Source organism: Acanthochromis polyacanthus, chromosome 4 (assembly GCF_021347895.1).
Source record: "Acanthochromis polyacanthus isolate Apoly-LR-REF ecotype Palm Island chromosome 4, KAUST_Apoly_ChrSc, whole genome shotgun sequence".
NCBI lineage: Eukaryota > Metazoa > Chordata > Actinopteri > Pomacentridae > Acanthochromis > Acanthochromis polyacanthus.
The window spans coordinates 19,840,107-19,860,251 of NC_067116.1; the positions used below are offsets into that span (position 1 = coordinate 19,840,107).

At 40.8% G+C, this 20,145-nt stretch overlaps 1 protein-coding gene across 2 annotated transcripts in view; it reads left to right on the forward strand.

Moving 5' to 3' along the window:
- Window positions 1–20,145, forward strand: part of raver2 (ribonucleoprotein, PTB-binding 2) — a 119,230-nt gene that overhangs the window by 68,364 nt on the left and 30,721 nt on the right. For both annotated transcript variants that reach the window (XM_022204531.2, XM_051947600.1), the window contains exons 6-10: window positions 3,457–3,648; window positions 15,214–15,334; window positions 17,999–18,081; window positions 18,171–18,269; window positions 18,913–19,024. In XM_022204531.2, the coding sequence (XP_022060223.1) occupies window positions 3,457–3,648; window positions 15,214–15,334; window positions 17,999–18,081; window positions 18,171–18,269; window positions 18,913–19,024 (607 nt within the window). The remainder of the gene's footprint in view (window positions 1–3,456; window positions 3,649–15,213; window positions 15,335–17,998; window positions 18,082–18,170; window positions 18,270–18,912; window positions 19,025–20,145) is intronic.

Below are 20,145 nucleotides of genomic sequence, written 5' to 3' on the forward strand. Positions count from 1 at the left end.
TCTATTTAAATGTGTTTTCTCAAGTTTCTCAAGAGCTCTCTTTGCCACAATGAATTAGAGCTGGAACTGACAGTCATGTTCTGAATAATTTACCTGTTATTTCTTCAATTAGGCAACTAATGGGTGAGTTAATAAAATGTGCAAGGTGACATCTGGCTGGTTTGGTCTAGCTTACAATCAAAGACTGAAAGACTTTCAATTTAGAACAATGCGCGATGTAGAAAAGCAGCAACTCCCATTTAAGAGGCAGAAACTGGAAAAAGTCAGACTTTTTTTTGCTTGAGACTTGAGAGAGTTTTAATTTTTGGTGATAAATTTTCATCTATTGTCGGATGGCTAAGTCATCGTTTTGCAGATAGGTTGCAGTAGTTTGTTGAACAGACTTGGAAATGATGTTAATTTTCCAGCTAAAGGCACCATAAGTACTGCATTGCGGCTAAAAGGACTGCATGTTTGTCTGTTATACTGCCTGCTGTGCAATCACCATTTCACTGGGTCTGGGACTTTCACATCACAATTGGTCTCTGCAAAATAGGCTTTTTGATTGCAGACATTTTGAAAACAGTCACGACTCACAGCCACTTATCAGAGCTTGTGTGCAAAATGAGGGCAAAAGAAACCAAGAAGTGCCCAGAAACATGCACCTACCAGCCACAATAAGGCCCCCCTCTTGGCACCAAAACAGATCTGACCAGTCAGGGCATGGACTCTGAAGGTGTCCTGTGGTATCAGGCACCAAGATATGAGCATCAGTAGAGCCTCCATTGCTTGGACTTTTCCATGCATTTCCATCACTTTCCTCAGATGCTTGATTGAATCGAGATCTGGGGCGTTTGGAGGCCAAATCGGTACCGTGATCCCTTTGCCATGTTCTACAAACCTTTACTAAGTGATGTTTGTGGTGTGGCAGGAAGCAGTCTACTGCTGACAGACCCACTACCATCAGAGAAAAACAAGTGTGATGTACAACGTTTAGGTATGTGTTATAGTTACATCTACAGAAACGCAAGACTCTAGGTTTCCCAGTATCACACTGCATCTACTGACTTCTCTTCTCTGACTCTGACTCTTAGGTCTCGTAAAAATCACTCAGATCCTTACACGTGGCCGTTTTTCTTCCCTCCAACACATCAGCTTCAAGAACTGCCTGTTCACTTGCAGCCTAATATATCACCCTTTAACACATGTGAATGTATTAGGATGAACATTGTTATTCTCTTCACCTGTCTGTGGTTCTAATGTTGTGGCTGCTGGACATCACCCACCCAGCTACTAACAGTAGGCCAAGTGATGTGCTTTAACCACAAGCCATTAGCCGTTGTCATTATCCAGTATTAGCCTTCCTACATTATTCAGCTCCTCCTCAGACACTGGAAATGACTGAACCTTCTTGACAGAGAAGTCAATCTTCTTTGGAAGTAGTGCTACCAGTCAGCAGTATACTGGCCTTGAAAGGTCTGATTATTGACCAGTGACCATAAAGATGCGATATCATTGTTCCGTCAACATTATATGTTGGAAAAGATCAGACCAGAGATAAGTTAAGTTAATAGCAGGATTTTGTTGTTTGGTTTAGAGCAGTCAGTAGTTTGGTTGTTTTTCTTTTTACATAGAAACAGAACATTGTGGGTTGTGTGCTTGTGTGAGTCCCTGCAGCAATGCAGGAAGAGAAGGAGGATGTATCTTTTACATCATGTAATTTTTTATTTATCTGTCCTTCTTGACAAAAGGAGCTGAGACGAGCGCTTTACCTCCTCTATGGCGTACAGTCTGTCAGGCCTGCACGGAAAATATGTACACAAGCTTGGGTTTAAAGGTTCTTGTTCAGAGTTACTTTTGATGTGCATATTTGTCCATCTAAATGTCTCATGGTTGAGAAATTGGCTAACTTGTTGCTGGCTTTGCCGTCACATGCCAGTGACTCACTTAAGCAGAGGGCATCACCATGGTAACTTGGCCCGTATAGAAAGTCTGCTCTGGAGAAATTTGTATTATGTCTGTCTAATCCAAACATATAAAACATCCAACACGTCTTCTTTCTCGATACATGATATTGCTATTACTAGATGATGCCAAGAACCTGTTGCAGAAATGAAAGGAAGTCTGACCTCGTTTGCTTGCAGTGGTGATTTATTAAAAGATAGAATAAATGAAAGTAGTATTTCCAGGAATTTGGTGAGAAAAAGAAAGCTTCTATTAATCTGCTGATATTGGATAATTAGAAGTGAGTACATTTCCTTTTACATACCAAGGACAAAATCCACTTCGCTCACTGAAAACAGCTCTTGGTGATAATGCTTCTGTTGGTGGTGTTTTGATTTTTTTTATTCTTGCAGTAGTTGTTGAAGTCTGAAAGGAGAAATGGATAGTTGACACTAGTTTTTAGCGTTAGAAGTTAGGTCTTTTGTCAAGATTTTACAGCTTTGCCACGATTGAATAATCATATAAGGAAAAAAATACCATCATTGATGAGGCAGAAAGACTCATTTGAACAGCTGCTCCATAAGTTCATGTTGTGATTTTCACTGGGTCATTGTTCTTGTGTCTTCGCTGCTGACAACAACAGATAGAACTGATGGCATCGTTGATTTAATGCGTCATTCGTCTATTATCTGTACTTGCTTATCAGCTCGGAATTCAGGGTACTGATGGGTTATTGCTGCAGATGTTTAATGTATTCTAGGAAATGAAAATCCAAACCCTAGCTGTGAGTAGACAGTACTAACATCTCAGTGGCACTGCTGTCCAGATGATCAGAAGAGGCTGTATATTGTTAGTATGGCTGATGTGAGATGCCTGGAATCTTAAACTGTGCGATATTTTTGGGAAGGTCTGTTAAATAGTGATAAACATCTCCTGTGAACTGACAAGAACAACACTTAAATGACACATGAGCAAGTGAACGGTCTTAACTTGTGTATATAAACCTGGTAATTGAATCAGTGTAACCTGAGTAATAACTGGATTAGGCTAAAAACACAAGAAGAGTACTATTCTGTGCCCCAATAACAAATAGAAAATTGAAATTGCAGAGAAAATGAAGCTGTGAAGTAGTGGAGGTTTAATTAAAATGTTCTTGGAGGCAGAACTGCTGCAGAAGCATAAATAATTTGAGTGGTTGTATTAAACTGGCAAAAACATTTTTTTTGGTTCTCCTGAAACAGAAAATGAGAACAATATGTTGTGTGCCAACAATGTGCCCGAGTGCATAATAAAGCCCTAAATGTAAAAACTCAGAAACACTAGCTGTCTAACAGAACAGCCTTTTTTATTTCACAAAGAACCTATTTCTTACATTTGAAGACTCTCTTGGCAGCCAAAAAAGCAAATGACATCAAAATCTTCTTGATAGTGTTAAATACCAGTGTATGGTGACTTTTTTGTTTTGGGAGAGGTTACTGTATTCCGTAGGGTTAATTGAAAAGTCAGATGTCTTTTTTTTTTTCTGTCTTGCAGCTTGCTCAGGATGAGGGCAGCCCAGTGCGAGGGTTTGGTGTGGTGGAGTATGAGAGCGCGGAGCAGGCGGAGGCTGTGCTGATAGAGATGGACCGAACGCTGGTGGGAGGACAGGAGGTCCGTCTGTCACTTTGTACCCCCGGCACCTCAGGGAGAAGCACCTTGGCTGCACTCATTGCTGCCCAGGGTATGGTGAGTATATAACACTGAAAACACAGGAACAGTGTCACATCACAGCCACACACACTACAGGCCAAAAGCTTGGAAGCAAGATCAAATTTGTACTAATTAAGGTCATAGTTTCATGGGCATGCTTTGTAGCAAAATAAACATGATTACTGTATAAAGAATCACTCAATAGTGGTTAGCACTTTCGCCTTGCAGCAAGAAGATCCCCGGTTCAAATCCCGGCCTGGGCCTGGGATCTTTCTGCATGGAGTTTGCATGTTCTCCCTGAGCATGCGTGGGTTTTCTCCGGGCACTCCAGCTTCCTCTCACAGTCCAAAAATACGCTGAGGTTAATTGATGACTCTAAATTGTCCGTAGGTGTGAATGTGAGTGTGATTGTTTGTCTGTATATGTAGCCTTGTGACAGACTGGTGACCTGTCCAGGGTGTCCCCTGCCTTCGCCCGAGTCAGCTGAGATAGGCTCCAGCACCCCGCGACCTTAGTGAGGATAAAGCGGTGTATAGAGAATGGATGGATGGATGGATGGATCTGTACTCTTGTTTCTTTACTCAGCTGTTTCTTTCTAGCCACTTCTGTGGTAGTTATACAGACACAGTTGTGATTTATTGAGATTTTTGTATGCAAACTCTCAAAAGCCAAAGAGCTAAAGTGAATAATGCAAACTGTGATTTATTTTTTTTTACTTTCACACTGAAGTTGTGACTCTTGTAAATCATCTCAACTCTAAAACAAAGCCCTTCTTTTCTTTTGTGAATATTTATTCAGCAATTTCCTGATAACATCATTATATATCTCAAGGTAAACTAAGGAAAAAGGTACATATCAGTGAAAGCAAAGTCTGATCATGCAGTAAATACAACCTAGGATTCATGCTGGTTTTATTATTTTTACCTTTTTAAGAAAGACGTTGTGAACAGAAACTTTTAGTTGCTTCTAATCTCTTGGCCTGTATTGTAGAACAGACAATACTGTAGATAGTGAACACACCCGTACACTGGACTGAATGTTAATCTCTGTTAAGATGTCAGAGGACTAACATTAGCACCGATTAGCAAATTAGCAATCACAACACTTCACTGGCCAACTAATCCAAGTGTAGGCCGGTCAAACACTGAGAGAGCCTAATGCAGGAAAACAATAAACAGTGTGATTTTGACACAGAGAAGAGACATCCATTTGAATCCTGACCTGCACAAAAATGTTCATATGTTGGAAAAGCCAGTCAGTGTTTGTACGCTGAACTCTCCTCCCCATGTGACCTCGGTTGTTATGGCCAATATTGCCTAAAACTTTGAGGTACTGAGCCCCCAGTCTGACAGCCGGACGATGCTCCTCTCTTTCTTGGTGTATTACATGGATGACACCACACTTCTCAGCACAATGGCCATCTGAGCTTGAGGAGTATTCATAAAGTATTCATAAAACTGAAGTGGTGACCAGGACTGTAGGACAATGAAAAACATTAAAAATATCACACTCAAGACGCTGGAAGCATCAATTATTCATTTTCCAGTGAATCACCAGATCATTTCTAGTGTAGACGTGTCATTGATTTTCCCAGTAGCCTTTTTCACATTTTCATTGTATCCCTTTCAGCAAATTAATTAAAATCTCACATGCATCAAAAATGTGTCTTTTAGTTTTTCAGCTCAGAAAAGTGGAAACCATTTCATCAGTGTTCTTAATGGGCTGTATCAGTGTCTGCAGCTTAAATGTAGCTGAGCTGCTGCTGTCCACACCCCCTTCAGGAAGAAGACTCACTCTGTGTCTGTGAGGAAAATAACTGACTAAATGGCAGCTGACACAGAAAATCCTGTTCTCTCACACACATTCTTGTCTGTCGCTTTCTGTCTAAACATTTTACATGAAAATATCACAGAATTTACTGCCCAGCCGTTGTTTTAACTCCCTTGTATTGTGAGTATCTGAGACCATGCTGCAATTATAAAACCAGTATTTTAGCAGCAACTTGGAAGTACTGCTAAAGTGACTGCTGGTTAACTAGTACTACAGGGTTGTTTTTCAGTCACTGTTTCCTTGACAACAGAAACAGATTTCTGTAAATATGATTACCTTCACTGGAAATTCAGGTGCATTCATATACGGTATATGTGAGCACAGAGACCATCTGTTTGGGCAACAACAGATGACATGAACTCACAGTAACCCACCCAGATCTTGTTTTTTAGTTTCAAATCTTTCTTGAAGTTTCCATCATCTGTAAAGGACCCTCAGTTTTAACCCCTTAAACTTCAGTGTACCGCTGGCGGTACACCTACTAATTTGCATAGGAATTTCAAGAATGTCCGACGGCTGCAAACGCGATTATACAAACACTATACGCCGATGGAAAGCTTAGATTCTCATGAATCCGCCGGTATAAACCACTTTCAGATGCGATAACCACAGCGGGTGAGAAAAACACATTTGTCCGACAAAAACGAATATCCATTCATCCGTTCTCTATACACGGCTTCAACGCACACAGCGCGACTCACATTTACGGGCTCATTATTACACACAGATGAAAATATTCCACGAAAAACGGCCATAATCCAACCTTTTACATCCAGATGACACAAGCCAGTAAACTATTTTGTCCAAAACATGTCCTGAAGTCGGTATAAAATCCACAAATCGGTCGTTTTCAAGGAAATGCACCTCGCGATGCGCATCCAATATTCCCTGTATTTTTTGTCATTTTTTTAATTAAAAAATAGAATAATAGCGATTTTTTTCACTGAAAATGGCTGGAATTGACTGCAGTTTAAAGGGTTAATATAACAGTAAAGATTTTTCTGTTGTTATGGTGCCATTGTCTAGAAAACACTACAAGAATCCATTGAGTCTTTGGTTCCTCAGATGCTAGGAGTGCATTAGGACTGTTGTGCTCACTCTCACAGCCAACAGCAGAACATTTGGTGTGGTTTGCTTGTGGCTGAGACATTTTAGATTCAGCAGAAGCAGCTCTAGAAAATAAATAAAGCTGGCAGACAACAAGGCAGCTGCTCTCTCTGAGTGACTCACCTCAGAAGCAGCAGGCAGTGAAGGGTTGGGATTATGTAAAGTTTGAGTTAGACGACTATTGATTCCTAATTTGGAGCTAGCAGCTCAGCAAAGTTTTTTTGGAACTGTAAAGCTACACAGCTTTTAGTTTCCGCCTTCAAGTGTTCTTTCCTTTCTCTGTTTAGTTCTGACACAATAAGTTAAACAACATAGCATACCATAGCATGTGAACATACAGCCTCCCATGCAGAGTCTGACTCATCAGCAAGGCTGGAACAATGTATGCTGTCTTGAAAGAAGTACAAACTATTAAACAAGCAAAAACCCATTCATCATAACTAACATCAGGGTGGAGGCGGGGACCTAAAATCAAAACTCGGCACTCCAAGGACTAAAAGCAGGAATTGAGATTTCATTGAAAGAGATAGCTTACAATTACTTAAAACAACACATCAAATAGACGCATATGCAAACAAAAACATGGGGAACAGGCAAAGGCTAAAAAAAATGTACCTCAGCAAAAACTGGAGGTGAGATTTAAACTGTCAGTTTTAACATCTGTAGCTGCCAGGCGTCCGTCACTCTCGGCACTGGTATGATCATCATGATCATCCTTGGTTTAGCTACTAAATATCAGACATTTTGGATATTATCAGGGTGGATCTGAAGAGTCTGTGTGCAGATTTAGAGGTTTGAAGCTGGATCTAAACCCGTCACATTACCAGATAATTTGGGTTGAGACCAAAATCTCAGATTTAACGTCCAATTGAAAGGAGGGGTGAAACTGAGGTAAATTGGCCAGAAAGTCCTGAAATGTGAGCCTGGCTTACAGCTCAAAGACCATCTGTGAAATATGAAGTAGGATCAGGTGAGTGGAGGAGCAGGTCAGGTGACACGACTGGCAGGAAACAGAAAAGCAGGAATGTCAACGTCTGAAAGGACAGCAGAGTTAGTGCACTGAAAAAATAAATTAATGATGAAACTCCAAACATAACTAGCATTTGTCTTCAAAGGAATAACTGTCGTACTATTTTTGCTTGTGTTAATACCATATGCACAAATGGAGTGAAAAAGTTAAAATAGAACATGCTCAGTTGCTGCAAACTTTCCCTAAACACATTGAAACATGCCATTTGTTATGAGCTGATTCTTTTTACAAATGCAAATCTTATTGTTTACTTAATGTTAGCTTGTTTATTTCAGTTAGCGAGGTCTCATGAATCATAATTCATTAAAGCAGATTATGTAAACTCAAAGCTTGTCACTTCCTAAAAAGTTTAAGCGAACTCAGCAAAGGAAACCCCATCAATTAAAGAAGGACGGCACAGACACACTTCTGGAACACTTGACTCTGCATCGCCAAAACACTGGACTTCCCAGACAAACAAGCAGACATGCTCACAGCTACAGCCACATGTTGCTGTGAAGCCAGTGCCAAGTGGTTATTACATCCACATCCAGGGATGAGAGGCACCAAGGTTTGACATGGTGCACATGCATGAACAGCCTTAGGCTGAAATAGTCTTTGTAGCTGTGATATCCCTCCTACACAGTGCTGTGGTAGCAGAGAGGCACTGACATGATAATTATAGTCCTATAGAGTGATTGGGCTCCTCCACTGTCTCCTGCTGCCTGAAATAAACCAAACTCACAGTTCACAACTCAGTATGACACTCATACATTCACACATCCCAACAGATGCACACCAGCAGAATGCACTCACAGGAAGTAATGAGAGGTCCAGTCAGCTGTGGAACAGGAGTATGAGTTAGTAGAACTAGCATATATCCTGCTACCCATCAGGAACAGTATTTAGACACTTCTAATTCAATCCCTGGAGGAAGCTTATCGTGTTTCTCCAGAAGAGCACACGCTGAAGGATATAAGACAAGCTAAACTTGAACTTAATGAAATTATAGATAAAAAAACTAAATTCATGGTGCAAAGACTTCGCTTAGAGAACTTTGAACATAGGAATAAATCTGGTAAATTTCTGGCCAATCAATTAAAAGTAAACAAAGAGAAAACAACAATCTCTGCTGTCAAAGACCCAGATGGAAACATCAGCCATGACCCAGATAAGATAAATGATACCTTTAGAGATTTCTATAAAGGATTATACAAATCACATATAAAGACAACAGAAGAGGACATTAATCAGTTCTTTAGTTCAATTACTCTACCAAAACTACAACATGAAAATAGATTGGTGTTGGGTGGGGGGTGGGGTGCCCTGGATCTTGGGCTGCGGCGGGGGCGCCGGCCCATGCCGGGTGGCCGTCTGGGGTGGCTGGTTCCCCTGGTGATGTTGACCCTCTGCCTGGGGGGCCGGGGGTTGCCTCTTTGGCGCCTGGGGCCCGGGGTCCTGTGCTGGGTCCGCCCTGGGCCTCCGGCCCCTGGCGGGGTCAGCGGCCGCCGATCTTGGTCGCCTGGGGCCCGGCCCTGCTGGGCGCTGGAGGTTCTGGCCGGGTTCTCCCTCTGCCCCCTTCCGGGCCGGTCCGTGGTCGTCCTCGTGGTTTGGTGGCTCGGATCTCTGCTCTGGGATTGCTGCCGGCTCGCCTGGGTCTTGTGGGCTCTCGGGCCCGCTTCTGGCCTTCACGGAGGTCAGAGGTCATAGTTGCATGATCACAGTCACAACTGCACCCTACTCTGCATGTGAACATAGCAACCATGTTGTCTTGGGGGGTGTTAAGTTTGTCCTGGTGCCAAAATATCAAAAGACATGTTTCCTCAGTTTGTGTGTTTCACATAGATGATTTGAATAATTACTAGCTGTGTTTCGTAACAAAACCCGTAGGATGTGTTCCGGTGTGTCTTTGTTAAGGTGTACTAGCTTGTTATCTGTTGTGTCGGTTTCAATTGAAAGATAATTGTATTCTTGCACTTTTCCTTTTCTCTTCACTATCCCCTCTTGTTGTTGTTTTCTTTCTCCTTTTCTCGTTTCTTTCTTCCTGCCTTTCCCCTGTCAGGTCCGGCAAATTTATGTATATTTAACTAATCAACAAGTATTCAATCTAAATAAATTACTGTACAGTATCAAGGGGAGTCTTATACTTACGAACTCCCCTTGGAAAAGCAAACTTGTATGGCACAATGCAGCAGCCAGATCCTCATTCTGCCTGCTCTGTTGCCGGACAGGACACAAAAAAAAAAAAAAAAAAAAAAGAAAGAAAAAGATACGAAGTAGAAAAGGAAACACTGCACATGACTACTGAGAGGTTTGACTGTATACATAAACCAGTTAATATTAAGGTTTTTAAATACTATTGTACTGGTTCAAAATGTAAAATAATGTTTGTTTCTTGGGAAAAAAAAGCATCTGAGCAAATGGCGTCACGGAGCCTTTAGTTTGACAAGCCTTTAGTTTGTTGTATTAGTTACACTGCTCAACTTGATAATGTTTTTTAGATGTCTGTTTTAAAACAAATTTTATTCACGATTAAAATTTTTGTCTGTATCTATCTCAATTTTTTATGGGAAATTGTTGGATTTTTCTGTATGATATTGACCTCAGTTGACATATGATGGGATTTGGCTCAGTATAAATTACAATTTGGAACTAAATAGTTTTTTTTTTGTTTATTAATTTCCGTTTACAGTGTATTTTTTATAGACATCATTGGCTGTTGTCTGCAAGCACATGCAGTACTGTGCATATACTTTCGTTTAAGTCTATTTAACTAGTAATCCACATAAAATAAAAGCACTTGTTAACAGTGTTGATAATTTGATCAGCCTATAGGCACTATGTTCAGCAGTGTTGCCATGTGGAAACCCTCCATTATAAATGTATATTAATGCAAGTTGATCATCATTATTAGGTACCCACAGGCCACAGAAAATTTCTATTTAAATATTTTATATTATACTCTTAAGCTGGTGAGGGGCTACAATTACGGCAGAGTTTGTAGTCTGTAACTCAACACTCCGTTCACACTGACCAGCACTTATATTGGCCCATCAAAGGTGGTATAAATGACTCGTTTATAAATTTCAGCGACACTACGACTAGTTTTGACGGCTCTATTGTCGCTCTCTGGTTGAATTACAGCTTTTGCAAAGCTTGAATTATCAGGTAAAGAGTTTGTAGCCTTGAAAGACAGGCTGAAAATTACAGTTTGAAAAGCAACAAAGTAAGATTCACATAATCAGAAATGCAACAAAGAGGATGAAAAGACATCGAGAGAAAATGTGTTTATGAATAAATTAGCAGAGAAAGATGGGGGGGATGTGAGAAGGAAAGAAGACATAAGGTCAGTGAAAGGAAAGGGAGGATTTGATTGAGAAAGAGGCGAAAAAAGGGGAAGGAGAAAGAGGAGATAGAGAGTCAGAAAGCGCTGGAGCCTGAGAGGACTGTTAGGTTACATTAGTGCCCCGAGGCTCCTTCAAGATTATTGCCCTGAATGTGTGCAGCCGGTAAAAGAAACATCAGACCTTCAGAAAGATATCAAGACTTACTCCTGGCTACAGCTCTCCTCAGAGACAGTTCTCTCATTTCTCCAGTTAGTGAATGTGAGTGTGAACGCTGAGGACCAGATGGCCTCCTGCTCCCTCCTCCTTTCTTTTCCCTCCATCCTTCTCCTTACACGATGCTTCTCGCCTTCCCTTCTTCACGGCTTCCTTACCTCCCTGGCGTTTGTGTGTGTGTTAGTGTGTGGGTGTGTGGCTGAATTTTGTGCCAGTAGCCAAACAGACTGATGCATGCTGACATTTTCTCCGGCAGAAAGAAAAGAAACGAGAGAAAGAGAGAGAGCTCGCCTCCTCCTCCTCCTGCTCCTGTCCTCCTCCTCCTCCTCCTCTTCTCTTCCCTTGAAAGACGCTGTCAGCTACGGCTGGCCTTGTTCAACACCGGCGCGCACATTCACACACAAACACCGGTTTTCCTCGCTCTAACACAAAAATGCACATACAGTATGCGTGCACTCTCCTCCTGCTCTCTTGCTCACAGGATGGAGTCAAACCCGCTGCATCCCCCGTCAGTGATGCTCTCTCTCCGGGATGTGACAGGGAGGAAACAAGGTTGACTTGAGCTGAAGTCATGCTGTAGCTCAGGGGCAGACGGGGAGGAAATGTCACCATGCTGCTAATGTTGTTTTAAATAGCCGTGTCTTTGGGCCAGCCGGCGAGTACAGCCGCTACACTGTCAGTAAAATGCTGAGGAGGATCTAATAGAGCAAGGGCTGCTCCATTCGATTTGATGCAGTCTAATTCGGTCGGATTTCATTTGAGTCTGCTGAATTAAATTTCCTCAGCATAATGAGTGATTGAATTCTTATTTGTGGATGTGCCTTACAGTACGTCTTTTGATTAAACACAAATCAGCAGAGATCTGTTTGGTTCCAGGAAGTTCAGCTCATGTCAAATCCAATATAACAGAGTACAGAGATGTAACAGAGTACGACGTGCCCCTGACGGGTTTCAGGTGTGATGAGAGAAGAAGTGAATTCAAAGCGCCACAGTAACTTTGTGAGATGTGTTAAATACAAATCAAAGTAACACCTGGGAAACAAAAAACTGAGAGGAGATGCAGCTGGAGGTGAAAAGATATTTGTAGCCTTGGTTGTAGTGGAGGCTAAACACATGTAAAGTTTACTGGAAAGATGCAGAAGCACAATGAAAATAGTGACCAGGTAAGTAGTAATGAGCCTAAAGTGGACCTGAAGTGATCTTTACGTAATGTTTTAGCTGTTCTATTTGTTGCTGCTTGTGTTATAAGACAACAATTCTGGGCCCAAAAATAGACTCTGAGGCAGACCACAGTTTAAGGTACATCTCTGGTCATTGGTCAAACCCTAAAACCTATTCTCTGTTCACCAGACCTTGAAAGACAGTCAAAAAAATAAATGAAAAATACTAAAAATACACACTTTATGAGTCCCCACCTGTTTCTGTCTTTCCCCCTGCACCCTCGTTGTGACTGAAGCACACCAGCTCATCAAACACTGTAGAATTACTTTATGCTACACGATGGTAGGGTGTAATATTGGAATAATTCAGCCACACATGTTCAAACTGGAAACCAATTCTGAAGAAGAGTAATGGTAATAAAAACCCAACCCTGCAAGTTGAGAGGACTGATTCCTGGGGTTTGTTCCACATGAAACCCCGGACGTCTTAGAACGTTGAGGCTGTCTTCCGTACACTGTAGAAATGCTCATCCGTGGCATTTACTGCTTATTTCTCTCATGATATGTCTTCCAGCATGTGAAAAACGCTGTATGGACACGTTAGCAAGGCCAGAAAGAGATAATTTTTACTAGAGGATGTCTTTAACACGCGGAAGGTTGGAGAAGGTGGAGAGCTGAAGCGGAGGCAGAGCGGTGAGTTGAGGAAGGAGAGCGTGACTGGCTTGGGAAGCAGAGCTGTTGGCGAGGCAGAGGAATGCTGTGAAGCTGGGCAAGACGGGCAGGCAGAGCGAGGAGACAACAGACCCGAGGCACCGGGAAAACACAGCATGAGCCAGGAGTCAAAGTACATGAAGAAAAGTACTTGATAAAAAGAGAGTCAGAAGTGCAGGTAGCACATAGGTGAACTGAATCATCTGGCGGAGACCGGAGGGTAGAGTCGGCATAGATCCACTGCTGGAGTGGATGGATGATGAACCTCAGGTGTGTGGAGGATGGGGCAGGAACCACACCCAGACACATATGGAGAAAAAACACAAGAAACATGGGGGAGGGAAAACAGCAGCAGCACTGTTTGATGCAGTGTCAGGTTGTTGAAAAGGAAGCTTTTTCTTTTTTTTCAGTAAGGCAGTGAGTAGAAAAGGAGATGGAACAGTAGAGAGAAAGTCAGGATGTAGCAGCACAGTGGCGATAGAAAAGAAGATGCAAATGATTCCAGATTCAAGGTAAAAGATGGAGCAAAGGAAACAAAGCTTTCATTTTAAAGGCAAAATGTCAATCCAGCCAGATTTGAAAGACAAGATTAGAACATGCTGTGAAATGATTGCCTTGTCTTTTATCTTTAATTTAATCTAATACTATTTAACAACTGTTTTACTTTCTTATGCTGTTCACATCAGTTAGGTTTGCAAATATATCATTAAAATGGTCGTAAAGATAACTGTAGCTTTAGTTTACAGAATGTTACATTTCTGTCTGTAAGTCAAACTTATTGAATTATTTCTGAAGTTAAAGAAAATAATTCCACATTAGTCAGATTTGCTACACCAATTTTTCCTAAACCTCCATCTATAATTCCCCCAAATCAGAAATGAATAAGTCAGGTTATAAAACTAGGAAGTCCAGGGAGCAAATTGTTAAATGATTTAGACAAACACCACACAAATGCAACATCCACAGTTCAGTTAATCTTATGGACCTTTGCTACAGATCAAACCAACTCTGTCTCCCCTCATTTTGCTTAATGTCACTATTTCTAATACCACTTGGACGGCAAGGTTAAAAATGCAACTCTACTCATCTTTATAAGTGTAAAAGAAAAAAACAAACACCTTAATTGTATGCAACAGATGGCATTTTTGTATATGACATATGTTATTTGTATGTCCAGACATAAAGCAAAGGACTGAATGCTAAAATGGTGGATTTTGATCACAAAGATGCTTTTGAAAAGGTGTTTATGAGTTCAAAAGGGGACACTCCCAAGCTATGTGCACTCAACTACAGTTTGTAACAACTGAAATTGGTGCAGTTGGTTTTCACACACATTATTCCCACATATTGTGGCTTTCAAAGTCAGAAATGCTTTTCTTCAAATCTTCCACATGATCAAGCAAAGTCTATAAAAGTTCTGAAAATGCATTTTCTACATCTTGAATCTCAGTATCTTCAAAAACACACAGTCTTATGCCAGTTTGGAGCCCTTCTCTCTGGTTTGAAATTGTTCTTGGGTTGTCTGATATCAGATCTGATCAAACCACACCCATACAATCCTCATGAAGTTGATGGACTTAGGTTTTTTTTAATAACATTTTCTGAGGATAGTGTTTTGTTTTCTCAAGTTTTTCGAAAATTGTGTTTTTAAGCCAAGGCTAAACTGATGTTTGTTTTTCTCTTAACTCACTAACAATATCATATGTAGGATGCTCATAAGAATGTCTTGTATATTTACTTGTGTATTACTTGTGTGTGTACTCGCAGTGTGGTTTCTTTTATTTACACCTCATCCAGGTTGCACAATTGCAGCAGATGGCAGCTTGGCGTGTTTTGTTTTTTATCAAGCTGGATGCTAAGTTGTAAAATTGGCAAGAAACTTATGAATTAGAGTGAATATCTAAACAATGGCCTTCTCAAGTCTCTGCAGAACTTTTTTCTTCTCACCTCCTTTCTTCGCCTCATTCCTCTCATCTTTCTCCCTGTCCCCCCCCCTCCTGCAGCTCTGTCCCCTGCTCTTTCTTTATGCTTTCTTTCCTTTTGTCTCCCAGATAGATTCCCCTCTGCTGACATTGCAGACACGTCCTGATGATGTAAACCAGTGTAACGATTACTGCAGCCATCAGGGGCTCCTAATGACAAGATCAAAACACATATTGTACTGCACACACAGAGACACAGACCCACTTTCCTTCCACTCACTTGTTTGTGTTTCTTTCTCTAGATTCTGAGTAACAGGAAAGGCCTGTTACCAGAACCAAACCTGGCTCAGCTGCTGACCAGTATGACCAACCCTGCCGCCCTGCAGATCCTCATGAGACCGTACCACACTGGGAAAAGAGGAGGTAAGACTGTGCAGTCATGAGTGCTGCTGCATGGAGCTCTGAAAATCATTTGTCTTTAAAACTAAACCCATCAATTTATATTATATACATAGATTATATTTTGTTTTATACTAATATATCACGTGCAACAATTTGGGCCATTACTGTTTTCGGCGTGGATCAAAGCAAACCAGTCTTGTGCTTTCATAATGGTATTTTCATGACATGCTGTATCAAGAGCTGAAATGGATGGGAGTGTGGCAGTGAGGGGAGTTGATACAGACCTCAACTGGAGATGTGATGTATCCAATTGAAGGTAAATGCAGGGTTGGAAGAACCAGATTGCCACATGTCAAATGAAATGACAGCAGTGTGATTGTAAGAAAAAAATAGCAATAACTCGGCTACAGCAGAGGTTGGACCTCACCCACACTCACAAAATGATGGAAGAGGACCAATAATTAGCAATAAAATGAAAATAACAATGATTTGTAGTAATTGTATGTGCAAAAAATGGAGACTGTGGACATTTAGACAAATACAGAATGCTGAAAGTGATGATTTTAAGTGTAGGAAGCTCTAACATCGCCATCGTCACTATGACATTTGATGTGATTGAAAGCTCCAGGTGAGGATTTGTGGATTCTGAATCTGCCCTTTCAAGCAAACTTCATTTTTCTAATTTGCATATACACTGCACAATTCCCTAGACAATCCCGTACATTTTAAGGCCTATCAGTATCCTGAACTCATCCATTTGAGTAATTTTCCCACTCCCAAGGGGCTCGGCCAGTAATCAAAGACCCACAGTCCATGTCTGTCCCTCTGCTCAGCCCTCCTAAATACAGTACTGTAATCACCTCGTCGACGGCATCATCATTTGATGAATGGCTAATCAGGTATTAAAATGAAATCGGGTGACACTAGCGGAACAAATGAGAACAGGAAGGAGAGAGGATGGGAGAGGTGGGGGAGCTCTCTTAAAGAAGAGCACGCACAATTGAAGTCTAAAATTAGGATCTTGATTAAATGTTAAACTTTCTCTACCTATTCTGGAGGAAGCTACCATTAGCATTGACGCCTACATTTATTATGAGGACGCCTTGTGGTAACACGTATGCACACAAAAGTCACAGAGAGGGCGTATGTACTGTGTGTGTGTGTGTGTGCAGATATCAGGTGGCACTCGCCCGAAGGTGAGAGATTAGTTGTGCTGATATGAATCCTGAACAGGAAAAGTGCGTGAATGTAGGCAAGCCCTCTAAAATTCTGGATTTCTGTGATTTTAATACAAAGCAAGCTGCATTAGTTGGAATCAGCAGCTACTGGTCAACACAAACTTGTTGCTAACTCAGCTCCTCATTTTCAACAGCTCCTCATTTAAATCCTTCAATACAACAAATAAAGCTGAAGGAAGCGTTGAAATAGTTGCAACAAACCACGAAAAGATGACGATTCTCGGTGCACGTACATATGTGACTGTAATAGATCCACCGCATTTGTTAGCAGCTGGTTTGTCAATGTAAACTTACACTACCTGTCAAAAATTTGGGGTCATCCAAATGATTTCATGTTTTCCATGAAAACTCACACTTTCATGCATGTGCTAACATAACTGTACAAGGGTTTTCTCATCATCAATGAGCCTTTCAACACCATTAGCTAACACAATGTAGCATTAGAACACAGGAGTGATTGTTGCTGGAAATGTTCCTCTGTGGTACAAAGATGTAGATGTATGTAGATATTCCATAAAAAAAATCAGCCGTTTCCAGCCTAGAATAGTCATTTACCACATTAACAATGTCTACACTGGATTTCTGATTAATTTAATGTTGTCTTTATTGAAAAAAATGTTTTTATTTTGAAAATAAGGACATTTCTAAGTGACCCCAGACTTTTGAGTGGTCGTGTACTTCGAATAAAAGTTGAAGGCAGGAGTTGGTGTGTCAGGTTTTTTCACTCTGAAAACTGTACTGAACAACAAATCCATCACTGTGACAGAAAAAGACCAACAATGTAAATTTAAAAAATCAACAATCACAGCTGTAGTTAAAACAGTCTCTACAGATAATGCTTCAATTAGACTTTACTTCTTCTGAGCAGTATGGCTGCCATATTTATGAATGTGGTCTTCATACATGTAGATACAGTACCTCATCTCACTTTGACAGAAATATATGCCCTATTTTAAACATGTAAACCTTCTCAACTCTTTGCATTACAATGATTGTGTTTCCATAACCGTTTCACTGCACCAGTTACACTCTTACTGCACAGTATCTCAGTTTTTTACATTTTAAAATAGTTTCACACAAGCACTTTCTGAATTATGAACACTGCCTGTGGGATTCCAAGACTAGGGCTATTTTGCTCTTTCTGAGAAAACACTTGATGACAATGACAGAAAGAGGAGCGGTTTTGTTGTTAAAGCGATTTCCTTTGTGCTAAAATAATAAACCAATATTGCTTTCCATGCGCTGGTTATAAAGCAGACGGCTGTGTGACTGCAAAAAATGTGCTGTAAGCGACTGATGGATAGGTTGTCTGACTTGTAAGTACGCCCGTGCATGCCTGTTGAGACGATGATTGATTAGTGCATTAGTGGAGACAAATTTTTCAAAAAAGAAAATACAAATGGGGGCACTGATTGATGTTTTATTTGTTGTTTGGCTGTGTTTTTAGGAAAGTACGGACGTCACACCAGCCTGCCGTTCCTCAGACCTCCTCTCACCACAGCTCTGCTCACGCTGGGAAAAGCACACCAGGTCGCAGTCACATCAACATCTGTGTGGGATTTTGTTTCGTGTGTGTGTGTTGATGTGTTTGTTAATGTAATGTCTATTTTACCCTGCAGAGTGCTATGCTTGGTAATGGACTCGTCCTCCAGAACCTCCTGCACATGCAGCTCGCACAGCAACAGCTTCTGCACATCAAAGACAAACGCATCAGCAGCGTAAGTCACCTGTTCGTGTGTGTGTGTGTGTGTGATGATTTGCATAGGTTAGCGGTGAGGGTTAAACATCCTTGGTGGGCATGTGCACATGCACTTTTACATTTTCGTCTTCAGCACTTACTGCGTAATGAAACTCAACCAGCCCAAAATCTCACAACCTAATTGCTTCTTTTCTTTTTAAAGTAAGACCTTGAGGTGTTGAAATTTCCCTCGATGTTTTCATTTGCATATTTTCTTTTCAAATGTCTCCAGTGTTTCCTTTAATTGCAGTGAGAAGTGAAAGTTAAAAGTCACAGAAACTGATGTTTGGAATATTTAATGTTGATACTCCAGACTGCAAACAAGATAAAGTGTATATGATTCATTTCCTTTGTGACCCTCAACCACCCCGGCCCTTAAAGAAATAAGACCCTTATATACTTTATATTTGCTCTTTTCTATGCTTATTCATATGTTTTCCTGTTTTTCCAAATAATATATACAGTTGGGTGTAATAGTGCAGCTAGCCATCCTTCGTGGTTTCTGTTTTCTTCGTCTCTCCCTCCTCGATTCTCCTCCATTTGATGAAATCTGGCTTCTATTTTGCTCATCTTTCTCTCTCTTTCTGTCTGCAATGCTTTTTCTTACCCTCTCTCCTCGTCAGGTCTCCAGTCTGCTCGGTGATCCATCCAGGCTGCTGATGCAGAAAGCCTTGTCTCTGCGTCCTCCAGGCCTCGTTCCGCTGGGGAAAGGTCTGCTTGGAGACTCCCCTACAGGTGAACAAACGGATGCATCTAGCTGCTGTAAACAAATGAAATCATATTGATGCCTTCAGCCTCTCTCTTTAAATGCTTTTGTAAACACTTAAAATCCCTCTCTGGTCACTAATTTAACCCCTAACAACTCATGTCTGTGTATCAAAGTTACATATTTTGAGTTTTTTTTTCCATGAAAATAATCTTTTCTTGCCTTGAATGGCTTTGATGTAACTCTACACGGTTGTTTACTCTGGAATGTACAGATGTATGAGATCCCCATCTTTCTGTCTATCCATCCTCTCCACTCACTGCAGCACAACAGCTCAACTACGACTTTACAATAGAAGACTGTAAAACTACTTCACAGCATATAGTGGCAAGTTGTAACATTGGAGTAATTCAGCCACACATGCTTGAATCAGAAAACAATTATTTTATTGGGCTCTATTAATAGGATAGCAGTGAGAGAGAGACAGGAAAGTGGGGGAGAAGAGTGGGGCAAGGATATCCTGCACGTGGATAGGACTGGATTGTTCGGTTGTTACATAGAAAACCCCAAAGGTCAGGATCTGTGTTTTGTAGACTGTCATCGGTACACTACTCAAGGTAGAAATACTCAAAAGAACTGTTTTTTTCTCTCATGATATGTCTTCCACCTTATAAGAAACACTATATGGTATTAACAAAGTCAAAAACTAGACTTTTACTGGAGGGGCTATTTAGTTTATCACATTTTTTTTTTCAACTTCTGTTATCTGCGATTTTGTTGACATCTAAAAACAATCGTTGCTGCTACGACAATAATACCCTATTTTTACTTTGTGGGCTAAATTTCTTCTTCCAAACTGCTTTACAGTAATACATCATTTGATCTTCTAAGCATATTTTACAGGATTATCTTAAGCAGACCTGTGTAGATTCCACCCTAAAATGGCCGTGGCAAAAGCTCTACACTATACTCAAAGACAAAAGTGCGAACTATATTTTTGTTGTCAAAGTACTGAGAGTAGTTCTTCCTCATCTTTACCAAAATCCCAAATTTCAACTTTGTTCACTGTTCCTCAAGATTCTGTTGAGACCTTTGGTGCAAACCTAGTCTTTACATGTTACTAGGGGCTACACAATAATATTATTAATAA